Here is a 23,503-nt window from a genome sequence, read left to right as displayed (position 1 = left end):
GAATCTGCAATGGGTAAGCAGCTTGGTTTGAAGAAATCAACTGTGGGAGCAATTATTAGGAAATGGAAGACATACAATAGTTATATTTTCTTGATTTTTTTTTTCTCATTTTGTCTGTCATAGTTGAAGTGTGCCTATGATGAAAATTACAGGCCTCTCTCATATTTTTAAGTGGGAAACTTGCACAATTGGTGGCTGACTAAATACTTTTTTGCCCCACTGTATATCCACAGTAAAACGAGCCCTATATCGACATGAAAGTCCGCTCAGCAAGGATGAATCCACTGCTCCAAAACTGCCATTAAAAAGCCAGACTACGGTTTGCAACTGCACATGGGGACAAAGATCGTACTTTTTGGAGAAATGTCCTCTGGTCTGATGAAACAAAAATATAACTGTTTGACCATAATGACCATCGTTATGTTTGGAGGAAAAAGGAGGAGGCTTGCAAGCCGAAGAACACCATCCCAACCGTGAAGCATGGGGGTCTCAGCATCATGTTGGGGGGGGTGCTTTGCTGCAGGAGGGACTGGTGCACTTCACAACATAGTTGGCATCATGATGTAGGATGTTTATGTGGATATATTGAAGCAATATTTCAAGTCAGGAAGTTAAAGGTTGGTCGCAAATGGGCCTTCCAAATGGACAATGACCCCAAGCAAACTTCCAAAGTTGTGGCAAAATGCCTTAAAGACAACAGTCAAGGTATTGGAGTGGCCATCACAAAGCCCTGACCTCAATCCTATAGAAAATTTGTGGGCAGAACTGAAAAAATGTGTGCGAGCAAGGAGGCCTGCCAACCTGACTCAGTTACACCAGTTCTGTCAGGAGGAATGGGCCAAACCTCATCCAACTTATTGTGGAAGGCTATCTGAAATGTTTGACGCAAGTTCAACAATTTAAAGGCAATGTTACCAAATACTAATTGAGTGTATGTAAACTTCTGACCCACTGGGAATGTGATGAAATAAAAGCTGAAATAAATCATTCTCTCTACTATTATTCTGACATTTCACATTCTTAAAATAAAGTGGTGATCCTAACTAACCTAAGACAGGGGACTTTTTACTAGGATTAAATGTCAGGAATTGTGAATAACTGCGTTTAAATGTATTTGGCTGAGGTGTATGTAAAACTTCCGACTTCAACTGTATGTCTCTGGTGGTTGTGTTGTATGTGAAGCACGTAATATATTTTATTTGAATGAATGACAGGTGTCCATCTACAGACATCCAGAGTCATTTCAGGTCTCCCCCTCCCAAGCCTCTCTTTGGTTGGGCTTGCTTGTTCTGCCAACATTCAACGTTGGGTTTGTTTCGTATGCCAACATTCAGCAGGAAAATATGAAACTTTCCTGGAAAACCCTCCTGGTTAAAAATAGAATCCATATTTTTAACTGTGTTTTTTAACAGTGTATCCTCTCTCTAATTTGGTTGTTTGAGGCAGGAATGTTGAGCTAACCACAGTTTGTCCATGAGGCAGAATGAAGGGCTGTCTGTCTGCCCCACCTCGTCCTGGGACTACATTTTAGTTTGCTCTCTCTCCAGGCTGACTCTCGCATGAACTTCATATGAACTTTACTGTTCATAAAGGAACTTGATTCAGACCAGGGGTACCAGTCATTCAGATTAGAAAACCACGAGACATTGTCATCATGATACATAGATGTACATAACAGCACATTGTTTCATTTGACCCTCTTTCTGTTTCTGTTGGTGGTGTTGTCGTCATTGAACTCCCTCTCTCCTACCCATTGCCCACACACACACATGCAAACATCACACACACCCCTGCCTGCAAACCGTTTCTTTGCTGTGTGAATACTCAGAGCCACAAATCCAAGCTGATATCTCTCTTTTCATATCTCTCTCTCATCCTTCTATCTCTCTCTAGGAGTTGATTCCTCTCATCCTATGTACAGCGTGTCTCCACCCGGAGCCTAAAGAGAGAGACCAGCTCCTCCACATCCTCTTCAACCTCATCAAGAGACCTGACGACGAACAGAGGTGTGTGGGCTCGTGCGAGCGTGCGTGCGTGTGTGTTCTTATACCTAGCTGTTCTCTCTGTGTGTTTATAGGCTGATGATCAAGGAGGATTTGACAGTGTGTATATTGACTCCTGGTTGTGTTTATAGGCTGATGATCAAGGAGGATTTGACAGTGTGTATATTGACTCCTGGTTGTGTTTATAGGCTGATGATCAAGGAGGATTTGACCGTGTGTATATTGACTCCTGGTTGTGTTAATAGGCAGATGATCAAGGAGGATTTGGCTGTGTGTATATTGACTCCTGGTTGTGTTTATAGGCTGATGATCAAGGAGGATTTGACCGTGTGTGTATTGACTCCTGGTTGTGTTTATAGGCTGATGATCAAGGAGGATCTTGACAGTGTGTGTATATTGACTCCTGGTTGTGTTTATAGGCTGATGATCAAGGAGGATTTGACCGTGTGTGTATTGACTCCTGGTTGTGTTTATAGGCTGATGATCAAGGAGGATTTGACCGTGTGTATATTGACTCCTGGTTGTGTTTATAGGCTGATGATCAAGGAGGATCTTGACAGTGTGTGTGTATATTGACTCCTGGTTGTGTTTGTAGGCAGATGATCCTAACAGGTTGTGTGGCGTTTGCCAGACATGTTGGTCCTACCAGAGTTGAGGCTGAACTCTTACCACAATGCTGGGAACAGGTAGCTACTCCTCTCTCCTTACTCCCCTTCTCTCTCGCTCTCTGTCCTTTCTCTCTTTTTTCTTCCTGAAAATATTCCTCCTTTTTTTCTCCTTCTTTTTTTACTTGTGTAAAGTGTTGATACATAAACAAATATCTGTTACTATGGTAATGACCAATATATTGAGCCACAGGTCCAATAACATTCCAATAAAGACAAACCACGAGGAATGCTTAAGATCAACACTTTCTAATCTACAGGGTCATGTCTGTCCCAGAATCTCATGTTGTCTCTTTGTCTCCCCCACCCCATCCTCCTCTCTCTCTCCTTTCCCTCTCTCTCTTCTCTCTCTCCTTTCCTTCTCTCTCTCTTCTCTCTCTCCTTTCCCTCTCTTCTCTCTCTCTCCTTTCCCTCTCTCTCTCTTCTCTCTCTCTCCAGATCAACCATAAGTATCCAGAGAGGAGGTTGTTGGTAGCAGAAGCCTGTGGAGCCTTAGCACCTTACCTGCCTGTAAGACTCACACACACGCTAGTGATGCATAAGTTGACTCAACCCGCAGTCCCCGCAGTTATATCCACGGTGCTGGCGGGTTTAGTGTCATTTAAATATTGTTTGGATGAAGGGCGGGTGGGTGGCTGGGAGATTTGAATAAAGAGAGTTGAAAATAAAGAGATGGGAGGGCCAGAAAAGTCATGTTTAGGAAAGATTTGGTGACGTGGCAAAAGAGGACTGCATGTTGTGTGTGTGATGATTTTGAGGCGCTATACAAATTCGACATTCACATGTCGGGGACTTCAAATAGGCCTATGGCACGTCAAGGGAACTGTAGCCTGCTGTTCAGAAGGGTTAAATGGAAACTGAAATCTGGACACTGACTGTAGGTCTATAACCTCTCACAGAGCCTTCATATGAACTCCTGCGGAATTAAGCATTTCTTGCAGTAAAATGATACACCAAATGTAGGCTACATTGTGACTCGAGAATGGGAGTGGGGAAAATGATTTCTTTCTTTCAGCATCTTGAGAGATTGTGAATTTGCAGTTAGATGCTGTCTGTTGAGATGCTATCTTTATCAGCATCATAAAAGCTGATAGTATTTCTACCACATAAAATATGCATCCAAACTGAACTGAGATCTTATCAGTAACACGTTGGGTGGTTTTCACAGCTTTTTATTTCCTTACAGCTGGTGAAACAGATGTCATTTGTTTTTCCAAGGGTTTACTTACTCTTCCCGGGCAACATGTAATGATAGAATTGAAGCTGCATGTAAAAATCCTGCACCCCCTGTCCAAATCTAGTTCCACCGCCTCTGATTGACTGTAGCCTACAGAGCCATTTCTATATTAGTGGGTTGTGTGCAGGCATAGGGCTGTGGCGGTCATTCATTTTGTCAGCCGGTGATTGTCAAGTATATAACTGCCGGTCTCACGGTAATTGACCAATTTACAAACACATTTAGCATCTTCTCTCTTCCACACACAGCCTACAAGCCACTGATGCAGACCTTTTAAACAGTCTAATAAATCCATTTAATATAGCCTACACTATCACAATAACTCCATGATTTATTTTAGACAGGAACATGATAGGAAGAAAATGTAGTCTATTTCAGAAGAACATAATGGCATAGAAAATAGTACAAATAAAGAAAAATCCTTGAATGAGTAGGTGTCCAAACTGTTGACTGATACTGCATGTAAAGACAAGATTACGATTGTAGAATTCCGTGGCATTATTATGTTATAAGCCCTGATCTCACTCGGGGCTCCCGAGTGGCGCGGCGGTCTAAGGCACTGCATCTCAGTGCAACAGGTGTCACTACAGTAACCTGGTTCGAATCCAGGCTGTATCACATCCGGACGTGATTGGGAGTCCCATAGGTTTGGCCGAATTAGGCCATCATTGTAAATAAGAATTTGTTCTTAAGTGACTTGCCTAGTTAAATAAAGGTTGTTTTTTAAATGAAGAAAATACTACATTTTGGCTATGCCATATGGCTGTGGGCTACACTAGTTCATTTAGCAGACAAGATTTGCTTAGAATTCCGTGGCATTATTTTATAGTATGAAGATTAGAATTGAACATAGCTGAATAAAATAGAAAGGAGGTTTTCTCCAAACAATTTCTGAGGGAGTGCTCACATTCGGCTATTCTGTGTTGAGCTGTTAACAAAGAAAGAAGTCCTCCTATGTGCTTAATTTAGAGTTATTTATGCAACTTTAGTTGCGATACAAACTTGGGCCATATGTTTAGATTTTTAATACATTCTTAGGCAGCATGATGCGATTTTTGAAAACAGTTGCTTGAAAGGAATGACCTCTGCTTTGCTTCTTGCACAGGCTGTGTAGACTTCATCAGTCTCTCATTCACAATTGAACAAGCACTTGATAATGCCTCGAATTTCCACCCCCTAAAGAAATGCATGCATTTTGTGGCCAGTGGCCGTTCTGTTCTTGGGCTGAATATTATAATTATAATTCCCTTCTCCCAGCTGCATGTTCTGAAGCAACTCTCACTCACATGGTTCTCTCAGATATCTAAATTCTTCTCTGCGTGAAAGACATTTTTAAACTATTGGGCTATTTCTTCACATCTATAAGCTCACTAATGTGCACATGGCAGTAGGCTATAAGCGCGAATGTTGCAAAATGCACTCAATTAGTGGGAAAACACCATTCTCAAAAGTGACAACACATGTGATTAGGTTTTTAATGATGTATTATAAAGGAGCATTTTTATGGTGAAAACGATCTTCCCCAAACTTGAAACTCACGCACCCCCTATGTATGCCAGTTAGGCTCTACACCGGTTGTAAAGCGGATTCATGTGTTTAATTTTAAGAAGTTATTTGGCCACTTTAGTTGTAATACAAACCTTATCAAAACAGAGGTCTATGGGCTAGGTTACATGAGGTGTGGGGACTATGATTTTAAAAAGTGGCAAAGAAAGGGATCCCCTGTTTGTTGCCTTACTGCACACCAGCCGGCTTCATTCACATGTGATAATACATCGTTCACAAGTGATAGGCTAATATTGTCACTCATCAGATGCTATTCTTGATTTAATCTCGTCTTTACATGCAGTATCAGTCAAAAGTTTGGACACCTACTCATTCAAGGATTTTTCTTTATTTGTACTATTTTCTACCTTGTAGAATAATAGTGAAGACATCAAAATTACGAAATAACACATATGAAATCATGTAGTAACCAAAAAAAGTGTTAAACAAATCAAAATATGCCTTGATGACAGCTTTGCACACGCTTGGCATTCTCTCCACCAGCTTCACCTGGAATGCTTTTCTAACAGTCTTGAAGGAGTTCCCAAATATGCTCAGCACCTGTTGCTGATGCACAGCCCTATGCGAGACTCAGATTTACACTTTATCGCATATAGTCAGACAGTTGCGGATGGGTTATTAGCAATTGCGGGCGGGTGTGGGTGAATAAACAGCTGGCCCACGTACCAATAATACACACACACACATATACACACACCTTTGCATATGTACACAAACACCTGTACACACGCCTGCCATCACATCTTATCTGCCTGTAAGAGACTTGGCCACATGTGTGCGTGTGCGCTCTCCTTCGTTCGTTCAAATCTGTTTATATGTCTGCGTGTTAACAGAAGGAGATCCGTAGTTCCCTGGTGTTGTCCATGCTGCAGCAGATGCTGGCTGAAGACAAGGCAGACATGGTCAGAGAGGCTGTGGTCAAAAGCCTCGCTATCATCATGGGATACATTGACGACCCTGACAAGTACTCCCAGGTGTGTGTGTGTGTGCATGCATGTTTGAAAAGGCTTTCTGACCGCTCTTGTGTTTGGTTGTGTTGAATGTGGTCATGTTATACTGACTGGTCGTGTTGTGTTCATGTTGCGGTCAGGGTTTCGAGCTGATGTTGCTGTCCCTTGGTGACCCATCCGAGAGGGTGGTCAGTGCTATCCACCAGGTGTTCATCCCAGCATTCGCTGCCTGGACCACAGAGCTGGGAAACCTCCAGACCACTCTCATCCCCTCTCTACTGGCCCGCATAGAGAAACTACTGAAGGTAGGTAGACCCACAGGACTTTGTTTATTTGGTATATGTAAGACAAGTTTTGATGTTGACGCTAACATTCTAGAATCTAGATAAAGAAGTGAACTCTCTAACTACCCTCTCTTTCCCTCTCTCTCACCTCCCTCTCTCTCCTTCATCTCCTCCCTCTCTCACCTCCCTCTCTCTCCTTCATCTCCTCCCTCTCTCACCTCCCTCTCTCTCCTTCATCTCCTCCCTCTCTCACCTCCCTCTCTCTCCTTCATCTCCTCCCTCTCTCACCTCCCTCTCTCTCCTTCATCTCCTCCCTCTCTCACCCCCGTCCCCTCCTTTTTCTCCTTCTCTCCAGCAGGGAGAACATGGTCTTGATGAACACAAGCTCCACATGTTCCTGTCTGCCCTACAGTCTCTCATCCCTCCTCTGTTCTCTGTGGTGATCCAGAACGCTCCCTTCACACACAGAGTTAACCTACAAGGAGACATTCCCCCCATAGAGGGTAGGAAACACACTGACTCAATTGGTGACCAGTAACCTTGCTATGTTCTGACTACATTATTCACCCATAATCTCTAGTATTTTCCTTCCCTGAACTTTAACCCCAACCACTGACCTCTGTTTGACCCCTCAGTGACGCGGTTCCCTCGTCCGGCGTCTCCTCTGCAGGATATAGCGACTATCGTTGGAAGCCGGGAGACGCTGAGCGCCCTTCTCATCCTGTATGATTACCAGCTAGAACATGAGGGCACCACAGGCTGGGACAGCCTGCTATGGGTGGTAAACCAACTGTGAGTGGTCTATGCAGTACACATTGACACACACACAGCCACACACACAACCCTGACCCCCTCTCCTCTCTCTCCAGTCTTCCCCAGCTGATAGACATAGTAGGTCGTATTAACGTAGCCTCCACTACGTGTGTCCATGAGTTCTCACGTTTCTTCTGGAGACTCTGTCGCACATTTGGCAAGATCTTCACTAACACTAAGGTGAGAGTATCTACTGTAGGCCTTTTGCCGGAAGGAATCTGCACTGTTTCATTCATTTCATTGGTGCAGACTATAGCAGTCTCTCCTCTCTCTTTCAGGTAAAACCACAGTTCCAAGAGATCCTACGGCTCTCTGAAGAGAATGTGGGTAAGTGGAAGACACACACACACTCAGTGGGATTTGGTGTTTCTCTGTCTCTTTCATCCTCTGAATATTAAAACAAGCGTGTGCTCAGATCTCTGCCAAGTGTTTTAGTTTGTTGTGGATTGTGTGAAGTGTTGGTGTCAGGCCTTGTTTCCTGTCAACTGTTCTCTGTTTTATAAGCTCACTGCACTGGAAATCAGCTACATGGTCATATGTCAATTTCTCATTTTCTATCTCTAATTTCTGAAGTGTTTGTATTCTGTTTCTCCTAGATGCTTTAACTGGGAATGGTATTCTGACCAAGGCTACTGTCCCCATTTATGCTACAGGAGTACTGACATGCTACAATCAGGTAAACATGTCTGTCGTTGGGCCAGCCACCCATCTTTCTCATAACTGTTGATAATCAGCATATAATGTATTAATAATGTATGTATTCATATATTATATCATGTATGTATTAATAATGTGTGTATTAATAATGTATGTATTCATATATTATATAATGTATGTATTAATAATGTATGTATTAATAATGTATGTATTCATATATTATATAATCTGTGTATTTTATATAATGTATGTATTAATATATTCTATAATGCGTGTATTTTATATAATGTATGTATTTTATATCATGTATGTATTAATAATGTATGTATTAATATATTATATAATGTGTGTGTGTGTGTGTGTAATATGTGTGTTTCCTGCAGGATGAGGATCGTAAGCTGCTTGTTGGTTTTCTAGAGGATGTCATGACGACACTGTCTCTCTCACATGCCCCCCTGGACAGCCTCAAAGCCTCCTTTGTAGAGCTGGGGTAACACACACACACACACACACATTAGTAAGAATGAATAGGCAACAGTCGTGTAATAAACTTTTTACTTTTAGTTACTTGGATCTCCTCTCTCTCTCTACCCCCTTTCTCTCCCTCTCTACAACACCATCTCTCTCTCCCTCTCTACAACACCATCTCTCCCTCTCCCTCTCTACAACACCATCTCTCCCTCTCTACAACACCATCTCTCCCTCTCTACAACACCATCTCTCCCTCTCTACAACACCATCTCTCCCTCTCTCTCCCTCTCCCTCTCTACAACACCATCTCTCCCTCTCTACAACACCATCTCTCTCTCTACAACACCATCTCTCTCTCTACAACACCATCTCTCCCTCTCTACAACACCATCTCTCCCTCTCCCTCTCTACAACACCATCTCTCCCTCTCCCTCTCTACAACACCATCTCTCCCTCTCCCTCTCTACAACACCATCTCTCCCTCTCCCTCTCTACAACACCATCTCTCCCTCTCCCTCTCTACAACACCATATCTCCCTCTCCCTCTCTACAACACCATCTCTCCCTCTCTACAACACCATATCTCCCTCTCTCTCTCTACCCCCTTTCTCTCCCTCTCTCTCTCTACAACACCATCTCTCCCTCTCTCTCTCTACCCCCTTTCTCTCCCTCTCCCTCTCTACAACACCATCTCTCCCTCTCCCTCTCTACAACACCATCTCTCCCTCTCTCTCTCTACAACACCATCTTTCCCTCTCTCTCTCTACCCCCTTTCTCTCCCTCTCCCTCTCTACAACACCATCTCTCCCTCGCTCTCTCTACAACACCATCTCTCCCTCTCTCTCTCTACAACACCATCTCTCCCTCTCTCTCTGTACCCCCTTTCTCTCCCTCTCCCTCTCTACAACACCATCTCTCCCTCTCTCTCTCTACAACACCATCTCTCCCTCTCTCTCTCTACAACACCATCTCTACCCCCTTTCTCTCCCTCTCCCTCTCTACAACACCATCTCTCCCCTCTCTCTCCAACACCATCTCTCCCTCTCTCTCTCTACAACACCATCTCTCCCTCTCTCTCTCTACCCCCTTTCTCTCCCTCTCCCTCTCTACAACACCATCTCTCCCTCTCTCTCTACAACACCATCTCTCCCTCTCTCTCTACCCCCTTTCTCTCCCTCTCCCTCTCTACAACACCATCTCTCCCTCTCCCTCTCTACAACACCATCTCTCCCTCTCTCTCTCTACAACACCATCTCTCCCTCTCCCTCTCTACAACACCATCTCTCCCTCTCCCTCTCTACAACACCATCTCTCCCTCTCCCTCTCTACAACACCATCTCTCCCTCTCCCTCTCTACAACACCATCTCTCCCTCTCTACAACACCATCTCTCCCTCCCCTCTACAACACCATCTCTCCCTCTCTACAACACCATCTCTCCCTCTCCCTCTCTACAACACCATCTCTCCCTCTCTCTCTACAACACCATCTCTCCCTCTCTACAACACCATCTCTCCCTCTATCTCTCTACCCCCTTTCTCTCCCTCTCTACAACACCATCTCTCCCTCTCTCTCTCTACAACACCATCTCTCCCTCTCTCTCTCTACAACACCATCTCTCCCTCTCTCTCTCTCTACAACACCATCTCTCCCTCTCTCTCTCTACAACACCATCTCTCCCTCTCTCTCTCTACCCCCTTTCTCTCCCTCTCCCTCTCTACAACACCATCTATCCCTCTCTCTCTCTACAACACCATCTCTCCCTCTCTCTCTCTACCCCCTTTCTCTCCCTCTCCCTCTCTACAACACCATCTATCCCTCTCTCTCTCTACCCCCTTTCTCTCCCTCTCTCTCTCTACAACACCATCTCTCCCTCTCTCTCTCTACAACACCATCTCTCCCTCTCTCTCTCTACCCCCTTTCTCTCCCTCTCTCTCTACAACACCATCTCTCCCTCTCTCTCTCTACCCCCTTTCTCTCCCTCTCCCTCTCTACAACACCATCTATCCCTCTCTCTCTCTACAACACCATCTCTCCCTCTCTCTCTCTACCCCCTTTCTCTCCCTCCCCCTCTCTACAACACCATCTATCCCTCTCTCTCTCTACCCCCTTTCTCTCCCTCTCCCTCTCTACAACACCATCTCTCCCTCTCTCTCTCTACCCCCTTTCTCTCCCTCTCCCTCTCTACAACACCATCTCTCCCTCTCTCTCTCTACAACACCATCTTTCCCTCTCTCTCTCTACCCCCTTTCTCTCCCTCTCCCTCTCTACAACACCATCTCTCCCTCGCTCTCTCTACAACACCATCTCTCCCTCTCTCTCTCTACAACACCATCTCTCCCTCTCTCTCTCTACCCCCTTTCTCTCCCTCTCCCTCTCTACAACACCATCTCTCCCTCTCTCTCTCTACAACACCATCTCTCCCTCTCTCTCTCTCTACAACACCATCTCTACCCCCTTTCTCTCCCTCTCCCTCTCTACAACACCATCTCTCCCTCTCCCTCTCTACAACACCATCTCTCCCTCTCTCTCTCTACAACACCATCTCTCCCTCTCTCTCTCTACAACACCATCTCTCCCTCTCTCTCTCTACCCCCTTTCTCTCCCTCTACCCTCTACAACACCATCTCTCCCTCTCTCTACAACACCATCTCTCCCTCTCTCCTACCCCTCTTTCTCTCCCTCTCCCTCTCTACAACACCATCTCTCCCTCTCTCTACAACACCATCTCTCCCTCTCTCTACAACACCATCTCTCCCTCTCCCTCTCTACAACACCATCTCTCCCTCTCCCTCTCTACAACACCATCTCTCCCTCTCCCTCTCTACAACACCATCTCTCCCTCTCCCTCTACAAGACCATCTCTCCCTCTCCCCCTCGACACACCATCTCTCCCTCTCCCTCTCTACAACACCATCTCTCCCTCTCTACAACACCATCTCTCCCTCTCTACAACACCATCTCTCCCTCTCTACAACACCATCTCTCCCCTCCCTCTCTACAACACCATCTCTCCCTCTCCCTCTACAACACCATCTCCTCCCTCTCCCTCTACAACACCATCTATCCCTCTCTCTCTACCCCCTTTCTCTCCCTCTCCCTCTCTACAAGACCATCTCTCCCTCTCTCTCTACCCCCTTTCTCTCCCTCTCCCTCTACAACACCATCTCTCCCTCTCTCTCTACAACACCATCTTTCCCTCTCTCTCTCTACCCCCTTTCTCTCCCTCTCCCTCTCAACACCATCTCTCCCTCTCGCTCTCTCTCTACAACACCATCTCTCCCTCTCTCTACAACACCATCTCTCCCTCTCTCTCCTCACCCCCTTTCTCTCCCTCTCCCTCTCTACAACACCATCTCTCCCTCTCTCTCTACAACACCATCTCTCCCTCTCTCTCTCTACAACACCATCTCTACCCCCTTTCTCTCCCTCTCCCTCTACAACACCATCTCTCCCTCTCTCTCTCTACAACACCATCTCTCCCTCTCTCTCTCTACAACACCATCTCTCCCTCTCTCTCTACCCCCTTTCTCTCCCTCTCCCTCTCTACAACACCATCTCTCCCTCTCTCTACAACACCATCTCTCCCTCTCTCTTATCCCTCTTTCTCTCCCTCTCTCCCTCACACACCATCTCTCCCTCTCTCTCTCAACACCATCTCTCCCTCTCTCTCTACAACACCATCTCTCCCTCTCCCTCTCTACAACACCATCTCTCCCTTCCCCCCACACAAGACCATCCTCCCTCCCTCTCTACAAGACCATCCTCCCTCTCCTCTTATAAGACCATCTCTCCCTCTCCCTCTCTACAAGACCATCCCTCCTCCTTTCCCTCCTCTACAACAGGATTTCTCCTCTAGAACATGATTCCTCCCTCTCCTCTCTACACACCATTCCTCCCCTCCCCTCTCTGAACACGATCTCTCCCTCTCCCTCTACAAGACCATCTCTCCCTCTAGAACACTATTCCTCCCTTCCCCACAAGCCACCTCCTCCACAAGACCATCTCTCCCTCTCTACAAGACCATCCCTCCCTCTATCTCTATCCCTCTTTCTCTCCCTCTCCCTCTCTACAACACCATCTCTCCCTCTCTCTCTACAACACACTATCCCTCCCTCTCTACACACCATCTCTCCCTCTCTCTCTACAAGACCATCTCTCCCCTCTCTCTCTACAACACCATCTCTCCCTCTCTCATCCCTCTTTCTTTCCTCCCTTCCCTCTCTATAAGACCATCCATCCTCTCTCTCACACAGGATCTCTCCCTCTCTCTTACTCCTCTTTCTTTCCTTCCTCCTTACAACACCTTATCCATCCTCTTTCTCTCACTACCCCCTTTCTCTCCCTCTCCTCCTACAGACCATCCCTCCCTCTCTACAGACCATCCCTCCCTCTCTCTCTACAACACCATCTCTCCCTCTCTCTCTACAACACCATCTCTCCCTCTCTCTCTTACCCCCTTTCTCTCCCTCTCTACAACACCATCTCTCCCTCTCTCTCTCACCCCCTTTCTCTCCCTCTCCCTCTCTACAACACCATCTATCCCTCTCTCTACAACACCATCTCTCCCTCTCTCTCTATCCCTCTCTTCCTTCCTCTCCCTCTACAACACCATCTATCCCTCTCTCTCTCACCCCCTTTCTCTCCCTCTCCCTCTCTACAACACCATCTCTCCCTCTCTCTCTACAACACCATCTCTCCCTCTCTCTCTACAACACCCACCCCCTCCCTCTCTCTCACCCCCTTTCTCTCCCTCTCTCTCTACAACACCATCTCTCCCTCCCTCTACATACCATCTCTCCCTCTCCCTCTACAACACCATCTCTCCCTCTCCCTCTACAACACCATCTCTCCCTCTCCCTCTCTACAACACCATCTCTCCCTCTCCCTCTACAACACCATCTCTCCCTCTCCCTCTACAACACCATCTCTCCCTCTCCCTCTCTACAACACCATCTCTCCCCTCCCCTACAACACCATCTCTCCCTCTCTCTCTCTACAACACCATAGATCCACAAGACCATCTCTCCCTCTCTACAACACCATATCTCTCTCTCTCTCTACAACACCATCTCTCCCTCTCTCTACAACACCATATCTCTCTCTCTACAACACCATCTCTCCCTCTCTCACACACCATATCTCTCTCTCTCTCTACAACACCATATCTCTCTCTCTCTCTCTCTCTACAACACCATCTCTCCCTCTCTCTCTACAACACCATATCTCTCTCTCTACAACACCATCTCTCCCTCTCTCTCTCTACAACACCATATCTCTCTCTACAACACCATCTCTCCCTCTCTCTCTCTACAACACCATCTCTCCCTCTCTCTCTTACTCCCTCTCTCTCTCCCTCTCTCTCTACAACACCATCTCTCCCTCTCCCTCTACACACCATCTCTCCCTCTCCCTCTACAACACCATCTCTCCCTCTCCCTCTCTACAACACCATCTCTCCCTCTCTCTCTACAACACCATCTCTCCCTCTCTACAACACCATCTCTCCCTCTCTCTCATCCCTCTTTCTCTCTCCCTCTCCCTCTACAACACCATCTCTCCCTCTCTCTCTACAACACCATCTCTCCCTCTCTCCTACCCCCTTTCTCTCCCTCTCCCTCTCTACAACACCATCTCTCCCTCTCTCTCTACAACACCATCTCTCCCTCTCCCTCTCTACAACACCATCTCTCCCTCTCCCTCTCTACAACACCATCTATCCCTCTCTCTCTCTACCCCCTTTCTCTCCCTCTCCCTCTACAACACCATCTCCTCCCTCTCTCTCTCTACAACACCATCTCTCCCTCTCTCTCTACAACACCATCTCTCCCTCTCTCTCTATCCCTCTTTCTCTCCCTCTCCCTCTCTACAACACCATCTATCCCTCTCTCTCTCTACCCCCTTTCTTCCCTCTCCCCTCACACACCATCTCTCCCTCTCTCCTACAACACCATCTCTCCCTCTCTCTCTACAACACCATCTCTCCCTCTCTCTCTATCTCTCTTTCTCTCTCCCTCTCTCTCTACAACACCATCTCTCCCTCTCTCTCTACCCCCTTTCTCTCCCTCTCCCTCTCTACAACACCATCTATCCCTCTCTCTACAACACCATCTCTCCCTCTCTCTCTCTACCCCCTTTCTCTCTCCCTCTCCCTCTCTCTACACACCATCTATCCCTCTCTCTCTCTCACCCCCTTTTTCCTCCCTCTCCCTCTCTACAACACCATCTCTCCCTCTCTCCTACAACACCATCTCTCCCTCTCTCTCTCTACAACACCATATCTCTCTCTACAACACCATCTCTCCCTCTCTCTCTACAACACCATCTCTCCCTCTCTCTCTCTACCCCCTTTCTCTCCCTCTCTCTCTACAACACCATCTCTCCCTCTCCCTCTCTACAACACCATCTCTCCCTCTCCCCTCTACAACACCATCTCTCCCTCTCCCTCTACAACACCATCTCTCCCTCTCTCTCTACAACACCATCTCTCCCTCTCTACAACACCATCTCTCCCTCTCTCTCTACCCCCTTTCTCTCCCTCTCCCTCTCTACACACCATCTCTCCCTCTCTCTCTACAACACCATCTCTCCCTCTCTCTCTACCCCCTTTCTCCCTCCCTCTCCCTCTCTACAAGACCATCTCTCCCTCTCTCTACACACCATCTCTCCCTCTCTCTCTCACCCCCTTTCTCTCCCTCTCTCTACAACACCATCTCTCCCTCTCCCTCTCTACAACACCATTCATCCCTCTCTCTCTACCCCCTTTCTCTCCCTCTCCCTCTCTACAACACCATCTCTCCCTCTCTCTACAACACCATCTCTCCCTCTCTCTCTCACACACCATCTCCCTCCCTCTCTCTCTCACCCCCTTTCTCTCCCTCTCCCTCTCTACAACACCATCTATCCCTCTCTCATCCCTCTTTCTCTCCCTCTCCCTCTTACAAGACCATCTCTCCCTCTACAACACCATCTCTCCCTCTCTCGCACAACACGATCTCTCCCTCTCTGACATCTCTTTCTCTCCCTCTCTCAGAACACCATCCCTCCCTCTCTCTTACCCCCTTTCTCTCCCTCTTCCCTCTACAACACCATCTATCCCTCTCTCTCTCTACAACACCATCTCTCCCTCTCTCTCCTCTCACCCCCTTTCTCTCCCTCTCCCTCTCTACAACACCATCTATCCCTCTCTCTCTCTACCCCCTTTCTCTCCCTCTCCCTCTCTACAACACCATCTCTCCCTCTCTCTCTACAACACCATCTCTCCCTCTCTACAACACCATCTCTCCCTCTCTCTCTATCCCTCTTTCTCTCCCTCTCTCTACAACACCATCTCTCCCTCTCTCACTCCCTTCTCTCCCTCTCCCTCTCTACAACACCATCTATCCCTCTCTCTCTACAACACCATCTATCCCTCTCTCTCTCTACCCCCTTTCTCTCCCTCTCTCTCTACAACACCATCTCTCCCTCTCTCTCTACCCCCTTTCTCTCCCTCTCTCTCTACAACACCATCTCTCCCTCTCCCTCTCTACAACACCATCTCTCCCTCTCCCTCTCTACAACACCATCTCTCCCTCTCCCTCTCTACAACACCATCTCTCCCTCTCCCTCTACAACACCATCTCTCCCTTCCCCCTCACACACCATCTCTCCCTCTCCCTCTACACACCATCTCTCCCTCTCTCTCTCTACAACACCATATCTCCCTCTAACACCATCTCTCCCTCTCTCTCTACAACACCATATCTCCTCTCTACAACACCATCTCTCCCTCTCTCTACAACACCATATCTCACACACCATCTCTCCCTCTCTCTCTCTACAACACCATATCTCTCTCTCTCTACAACACCATATCTCTCTCTCTACAACACCATCTCTCCCTCTCTCTCTACAACACCATATCTCTCTCTCTACAACACCATCTCTCCCTCTCTCTCTCTACAACACACTATATCTCCTACAACACCATCTCTCCCTCTCTCTCTACAACACCATCTCTCCCTCTCTCTCATCCTCTTTCTCTCCCTCTCTCTCTACAACACCATCTCTCCCTCCCTCTCTACAACACCATCTCTCCCTCTCCCTCTCTACAACACCATCTCTCCCTCTCCCCTCCTTACAACACCATCTCTCCCTCTCTCTCTCTACAACACCATCTCTCCCTCTACAACACCATCTCTCCCTCTCTCTCTACCCCCTTTTTCCTCCCTCTCCCTCTCTACACACCATCTCTCCCTCTCTCTCTACAACACCATCTCTCCCTCTCTCCTCATCCCTCTTTCCTCCCTCTCCCTCTCTCACAACACCATCCCTCCCTCTCTCTCTACAACACCATCTCTCCTCTCTCTCATCCCTCTTTCCTCCCTCTCTCACAAGACCATCCTCCCTCTCCCTCCTACAAGACCATCCCTCCTCCTTTCCCTCTCTACAATACTATTTATCCCTCTCTCTCTCTCTCTCTTTCTCTCTCCTCTCCTCTTATAAGACCACCTCCTCCTCTTCTCTCATATACACACCATCTCTCCCTCTCTCTCTCTACAACACATCTCTCCCTCTCTCTCTCTACACCATTCTCTCCCTCTCTCTCTACAACACCATCTCTCCCTCTCCCTCTCTCCAACACCATCTCTCCCTCTCCCTCTCTACAACACCATCTCTACCTCTCCCTCTCTACAACACCATCTCTCCCTCTCTACAACCACCATCTCTCCTCTCCTCTCTACAACACCATCTCTCCCTCTCTCTCTCTACAACACCATCTCTCCCTCTCTACAACACCATCTCTCCCCTCTCTCCTACCCCCTTCTCTCCCTCCCTACAACACCATCTCTCCCTCTCCCTCTCTACACACCATCTCTCCCTCTCTCTCTACCCCCTTTCTCTCCCTCTCCCTCTCTACAACACCATCTCTCCCTCTCTCTCTCTACAACACCATCTCTCCCTCTCCTCTCTACCCCCTTTCTCTCCCTCTCCCTCTCTACAACACCATCTCTCCCTCTCCCTCTCTACAACACCATCTCTCCCTCTCCCTCTCTACAACACCATCTCTCCCTCTCTACAACACCATCTCTCTCTCTCTACCCCCTTTCTCTCCCTCTCCCTCTCTACAACACCATCTCTCCCTCTCTCTCTCTACAACACCATCTCTCCCTCTCTCTCTCTACCCCCTTTCTCTCCCTCTCCCTCTCTACAACACCATCTCTCCCTCTCCCTCTCTACAACACCATCTCTCCCTCTCTCTCTACCCCCTTTCTCTTCCTCTCCCTCTCTACACACCATCTCTCTCTCTCTCTCTACCCCCTTTCTCTCCCTCTCCCTCTCTACAACACCATCTCTCCCTCTCTCTCTCTCTAACCCCTTTCTCTCCCTCTCCCTCTCTACAACACCATCTCTCCCTCTCTCTCTCTACCCCCTTTCTCTCCCTCTCCCTCTCTACAACACCATCTCTCCCTCTCTCTCTCTACCCCCTTTCTCTCCCTCTCCCTCTCTACAACACCATCTCTCCCTCTCTCTCTCTACCCCCTTTCTCTCCCTCTCCCTCTCTCCAACACCATCTCTCCCTCTCTCTCTCTACCCCCTTTCTCTCCCTCTCTCTCTCTACCCCCTTTCTCTCCCTCTCCCTCTCTACAACACCATCTCTCCCTCTCTCTCTCTACCCCCTTTCTCTCCCGCTCTACAACACCATCTCTCCCTCTCTCTCTCTACCCCCTTTCTCTCCCTCTCCCTCTCTACAACACCATCTCTCCCTCTCTCTCTCTACCCCCTTTCTCTCCCTCTCCCTCTCTACAACACCATCTCTCCCTCTCTCTCTCTACCCCCTTTCTCTCCCTCTCCCTCTCTACAACACCATCTCTCTCTCTCTCTCTCTCTCTCTACAACACCATCTCTCTCTCTACAACACCATCTCTCCCTCTCTCTCTCTACAACACCATCTCTCTCTCTCTACAACACCATCTCTCTCTCTACAACACCATCTCTCTCTCTACAACACCATCTCTCTCTCTCGCTACAACACCATCTCTCTCTCTCTCCCTTCATCTCTCTCTCCACCCCCTTTTTCCTGCTCTCTCTCTCTCTCTCTCTACAACCCCATCTCTCTCTCTCTCTCTCTCTACAACCCCATCTCTCTCTCTCTACAACCCCCTTTCGCTCTCTCTCTCTCTCTCTCTCTCTCTACAACCCCATCTCTCACTCTCTACAACCCCCTTTCGCTCTCTCTCTCTCTCTCTCTCTCTCTCTCCAACCCCATCTCTCTCTCTCTCTCTACAACCCCCTTTCGCTCTCTCCTCTCTCTCAGGGCTAACCCAGTGTACCATGAGTTGTTACTGACAGTGCTATGGTACGGAGTGGTCCATACCTCCGCTCTAGTTCGCTGTACCGCCGCACGCATGTTTGAGGTACGACGCCCTGCCACAACGCGCCACACACACCTTCACACACACACATTTGCCCACGTAATAACATGCTTTATAGTTTAGACCATATAAGAATGACACTGTATTTTGTTTGATGTATGCTGTATCTAAAATGCTTTATTGAAACCTGTTTTTATTTAAACCTGTTTTGTCATGGACTAGAAGTAGTCTTCTTGCTGATTTAATCTTACAGTTTTAATAGATAAGTATTGTTGGAACATTGACTGGATTGTAAATGTTTTTGAGTTGTATTATGCAAACAGAACTATACTGGTTTGAAATGCCTCCCTATGTCTTTCCCCCCTGCAGCAGCCTCTGCTTGTTATTGCCTTCCCCCTCAAGGGCCTGATTCCATTTTAATCCCTAGCCCCTTCCCAGAGCCCCTACCCCTTCATTGTGAACACCAAAGAGGTAGGAGCTAGGGAAAAACATTGGATCGAAATGGAATCAGGCCTACATAAAATACACTTTTGATGAGGAGGAGGTGTTGTAGCACTACCCCCTTCACTGTTATAGTGGTGTGGACATAGTGGTGTGGACATCCCCCTTCACTGTTATAGTGGTGTGGACATAGTGGTGTGGACATCCCCCTTCACTGTCATAGTGGTGTGGACATCCCCCTTCACTGTCATAGTGGTGTGGACATCCCCCTTCACTGTCATAGTGGTGTGGACATCCCCCTTCACTGTCATAGTGGTGTGGACATCCCCCTTCACTGTCATAGTGGTGTGGACATCCTCCTTCACTGTCATAGTGGTGTGGACATCCCCCTTCACTGTCATAGTGGTATAGACATCCCCCTTCACTGTCATAGTGGTGTGGACATCCCCCTTCACTGTCATAGTGGTATAGACATCCCCCTTCACTGTCATAGTGGTATAGACATCCCCCTTCACTGTCATAGTGGTATAGACATCCCCCTTCACTGTCATAGTGGTGTGGACATCCCCCTTCACTGTCATAGTTGTATGGACATCCCCCTTCACTGTCATAGTGGTATGGACATCCCCCTTCACTGTCATAGTGGTGTGGACATCCCCCTTTACTGTCATAGTGGTATGGACATCCCCCTTCACTGTCATAGTGGTGTGGACATCTCCCTTCACTGTTATAGTGGTGTGGACATCCCCCTTCACTGTCATAGTGGTATGGACATCCCCCTTCACTGTCATAGTGGTATAGACATCCCCCTTCACTGTCATAGTTGTATGGACATCCCCCTTCACTGTCATAGTTGTATGGACATCCCCCTTCACTGTCATAGTTGTATGGACATCCCCCTTCACTGTCATAGTGGTATAGACATCCCCCTTCACTGTCATAGTGGTGTGGACATCTCCCCTCACTGTCATAGTGGTATAGACATCCCCCTTCACTGTCATAGTGGTATAGACATCCCCCTTCACTGTCATAGTGGTATAGACATCCCCCTTCACTGTCATAGTTGTATGGACATCCCCCTTCACTGTCATAGTGGTATAGACATCCCCCTTCACTGTCATAGTGGTATAGACATCCCCCTTTACTGTCATAGTGGTATAGACATCCCCCTTCACTGTCATAGTGGTATAGACATCCCCCTTCACTGTCATAGTGATGTGGCCCCCCCCTTCACTGCCATAGTGGTGTGGACATCCCCTATTACTGTCATAGTGGTGTGGACATCCCCCTTCACTGTCATAGTGGTATGGACATCCCCCTTCACTGTCATAGTGGTATGGACATCCCCCTTCACTGTCATAGTGGTATGGACATCCCCCTTCACTGTCATAGTGGTATGGACATCTCCCCTCACTGTCATAGTGTTATGGACATCCCCCTTCACTGTCATAGTGGTATAGACATCCCCCTTCACTGTCATAGTTGTATGGACATCCCCCTTCACTGTCATAGTGTTATGGACATCCCCCTTCACTGTCATAGTTGTATGGACATCTCCCCTCACTGTCATAGTGTTATGGACATCCCCCTTCACTGTCATAGTGTTATGGACATCCCCCTTCACTGTCATAGTGATGTGGACACCCCCCTTCACTGCCATAGTGGTGTGGACATCCCCTATTACTGTCATAGTGGTGTGGACATCCCCCTTCACTGTCATAGTGGTATAGACATCCCCCTTTACTGTCATAGTGGTATAGACATCCCCCTTCACTGTCATAGTGGTATAGACATCCCCCTTCACTGTCATAGTGGTATAGACATCCCCCTTCACTGTCATAGTGGTATAGACATCCCACTTCACTGTCATAGTGGTATAGACATCCCCCTTCACTGTCATAGTGGTATAGACATCCCCCTTCACTGTCATAGTGGTATAGACATCCCCCTTCACTGTCATAGTGGTATAGACATCCCCCTTCACTGTCATAGTGGTATAGACATCCCCCTTCACTGTCATAGTGGTATAGACATCCCCCTTCACTGTCATAGTGGTATAGACATCCCCCTTCACTGTCATAGTTGTATGGACATCCCCCTTCACTGTCATAGTTGTATGGACATCCCCCTTCACTGTCATAGTGGTATAGACATCCCCTTTCACTGTCATAGTGGTATAGACATCCCCCTTCACTGTCATAGTGGTATAGACATCCCCCTTCACTGTCATAGTGGTATAGACATCCCCCTTCACTGTCATAGTGGTATAGACATCCCCCTTCACTGTCATAGTGGTATAGACATCCCCCTTCACTGTCATAGTTGTATGGACATCCCCCTTCACTGTCATAGTTGTATGGACATCCCCCTTCACTGTCATAGTGGTATAGACATCCCCTTTCACTGTCATAGTGGTATATACATCCCCCTTCACTGTCATAGTGGTATAGACACTTAACCCCCCTATCACCATCTCATAGTTGTATATCCCTCCCTTCCATTCTCTGCAGGCTCGGCAGAAGTTGCCCCTTACCACAGATCAAGGATCTGATTCCTCTGCCCCCAGTCCTAACCATGACTATTAGGGCATTAACAAAAATCTGACTCTGGACCACTGGTTAGGGGGAACTTCTACCAACTCTGTTCAGCAGCTCTGTTTGCTTGGCTTCTCACTTATTGTTTGTTTTTCTTTTTTGTTTGTTTACCTGTGTGTTTACGTGCGGGCTTGGGCGTGACATACGTTCCTACCTTGGCGCTGCTGCTACTTCTTGTTGTTGTATATCACTTTCTTTCTTTCTTTCTTTCTTTTTGTTTTCCTTTTTCCCTCTCCTCCCTCTCTCGGCGTGTTGCCATGACACTGCTGGCTCTGTCCATCACCCGCCCCTGGGCTGTGACATCACGGCTGTGTTGTCCAAACAGCTGCTGGTGAAGGGGGTGAATGAGACGCTGGTGGCTCAGAGGGTGGTGCCTGCTCTCATCACGCTCTCCAGCGACCCTGAGATGTAAGTGTCTCCTGCTGCCTTGTCTGGCCACCTCGACCCCTCCTCCAACCTCACAGGAAGAACCCTAACCTCTTTGATGAGGATATATATTGAATAACACCAGATCTTTCAGGACTGTAGTTGGCATGGAAACATGCATCCATTGTTAAAGGAGTCAATGGTTTGACTTAGGATTTTATTTTCTCAAAACTCAGGGACAATGAGGCTTTGCAACATAAATCAATTCCAAAGTAGGTGCTTTCTCTAAACTGTGTATCTTTAGGGTTTTTGCCCTGTCTGTGCTCCTAGATGGTTCAAGGTCTCTCTGACTCTGGATAAAAGTCTTCTTAGGGCTTTCTTCCTGTAGAGGTTGAGGTGCGGTCGACCGTGTGCGGTTCTGTGTTTACTGTCACTAACACCAGGCATCATCAGTGTGCGACACTAACCCACACCCCGGTAGTCACTATATAACCATGCTTGAAAGGACAGCACTATGATGCTTTCTAAACACTAGCCCAAACCCTTACCTCTAACCTTAATTGTAACCTAGTCCTCAATTAAGACAAAATATGTAATGTACTTGATCATCAGTTCTGACAATATAGGTCATTTTGTCCTTTCTGGCATGATCTACCCAATCATGTTCATCGCATCATCAGTCTGCTACACTACCACAACTCGCGCTCTGATTGGCTGCATGTGGAGATCATCCCAGCATGCTCAGCTGTAATGCACTACCCCCCATCCTCCTCCTCACCCCCTTTTTAGCAGACCCCCTCCACCCAACCTTCAGGTCCTGGACGATTGCCCCCCCCACCCCCCCTCCCTCCTAACCTCTTCGTCTCTCCCTCCCTCCTAACCGTTTCCAGTTGATTCTGCGAGGCATGTCAGAAGCTTTAATAGACCGCCGGGTGGCCCCGGCTCTTATTACACTGTGCAGTGGCCCTGAATTGTGAGTCAACGAAGACGAGACGTTTTCTCTCCTCCTCTCTATCCCTCCTTCCTCTGCATCCTCCTGGTTCTATTTAGTGTATTATTATTTAAATCCATACGGACACTGGAATGATCTAACATCACCATT

At 47.6% G+C, this 23,503-nt stretch overlaps 1 protein-coding gene across 28 annotated transcripts in view; it reads left to right on the top strand.

Moving 5' to 3' along the window:
• The window catches only part of relch (RAB11 binding and LisH domain, coiled-coil and HEAT repeat containing), a 53,139-nt gene that overhangs the window by 18,704 nt on the left and 10,932 nt on the right, over nucleotides 1–23,503 (top strand). For 10 of the 28 annotated variants that reach the window (XR_016484410.1, XR_016484411.1, XM_090189657.1 and 7 more), the window contains 13 exons: nucleotides 1,894–2,006; nucleotides 2,599–2,689; nucleotides 3,107–3,178; nucleotides 6,305–6,445; nucleotides 6,562–6,726; nucleotides 7,061–7,208; nucleotides 7,341–7,497; nucleotides 7,575–7,698; nucleotides 7,797–7,845; nucleotides 8,115–8,194; nucleotides 8,559–8,665; nucleotides 18,943–19,042; nucleotides 22,361–22,443. Coding sequence is in view for 24 of the 28 variants with exons in the window: in XM_090189657.1 (XP_090045783.1) it covers nucleotides 1,894–2,006; nucleotides 2,599–2,689; nucleotides 3,107–3,178; nucleotides 6,305–6,445; nucleotides 6,562–6,726; nucleotides 7,061–7,208; nucleotides 7,341–7,497; nucleotides 7,575–7,698; nucleotides 7,797–7,845; nucleotides 8,115–8,194; nucleotides 8,559–8,665; nucleotides 18,943–19,042; nucleotides 22,361–22,443 (1,430 nt within the window). In the remaining 4 variants the exon portion in view is untranslated. Of the gene's footprint in view, nucleotides 1–1,893; nucleotides 2,007–2,598; nucleotides 2,690–3,106; nucleotides 3,179–6,304; nucleotides 6,446–6,561; nucleotides 6,727–7,060; nucleotides 7,209–7,340; nucleotides 7,498–7,574; nucleotides 7,699–7,796; nucleotides 7,846–8,114; nucleotides 8,195–8,558; nucleotides 8,666–18,942; nucleotides 19,043–22,360; nucleotides 22,444–23,291; nucleotides 23,375–23,503 lie in introns of all 28 variants that reach the window. The other 18 variants (XR_016484413.1, XR_016484412.1, XM_090189659.1 and 15 more) reach the window with 3 other exon arrangements.

This window comes from Oncorhynchus mykiss, chromosome 11 (genome assembly GCF_057628025.1).
Source record: "Oncorhynchus mykiss isolate SJ-2025 chromosome 11, ASM5762802v1, whole genome shotgun sequence".
NCBI classification, from domain to species: Eukaryota; Metazoa; Chordata; class Actinopteri; order Salmoniformes; family Salmonidae; genus Oncorhynchus; species Oncorhynchus mykiss.
Note: the sequence above shows the minus strand (reverse complement) of the source record. Positions and strands in the feature narration are given on the sequence as shown.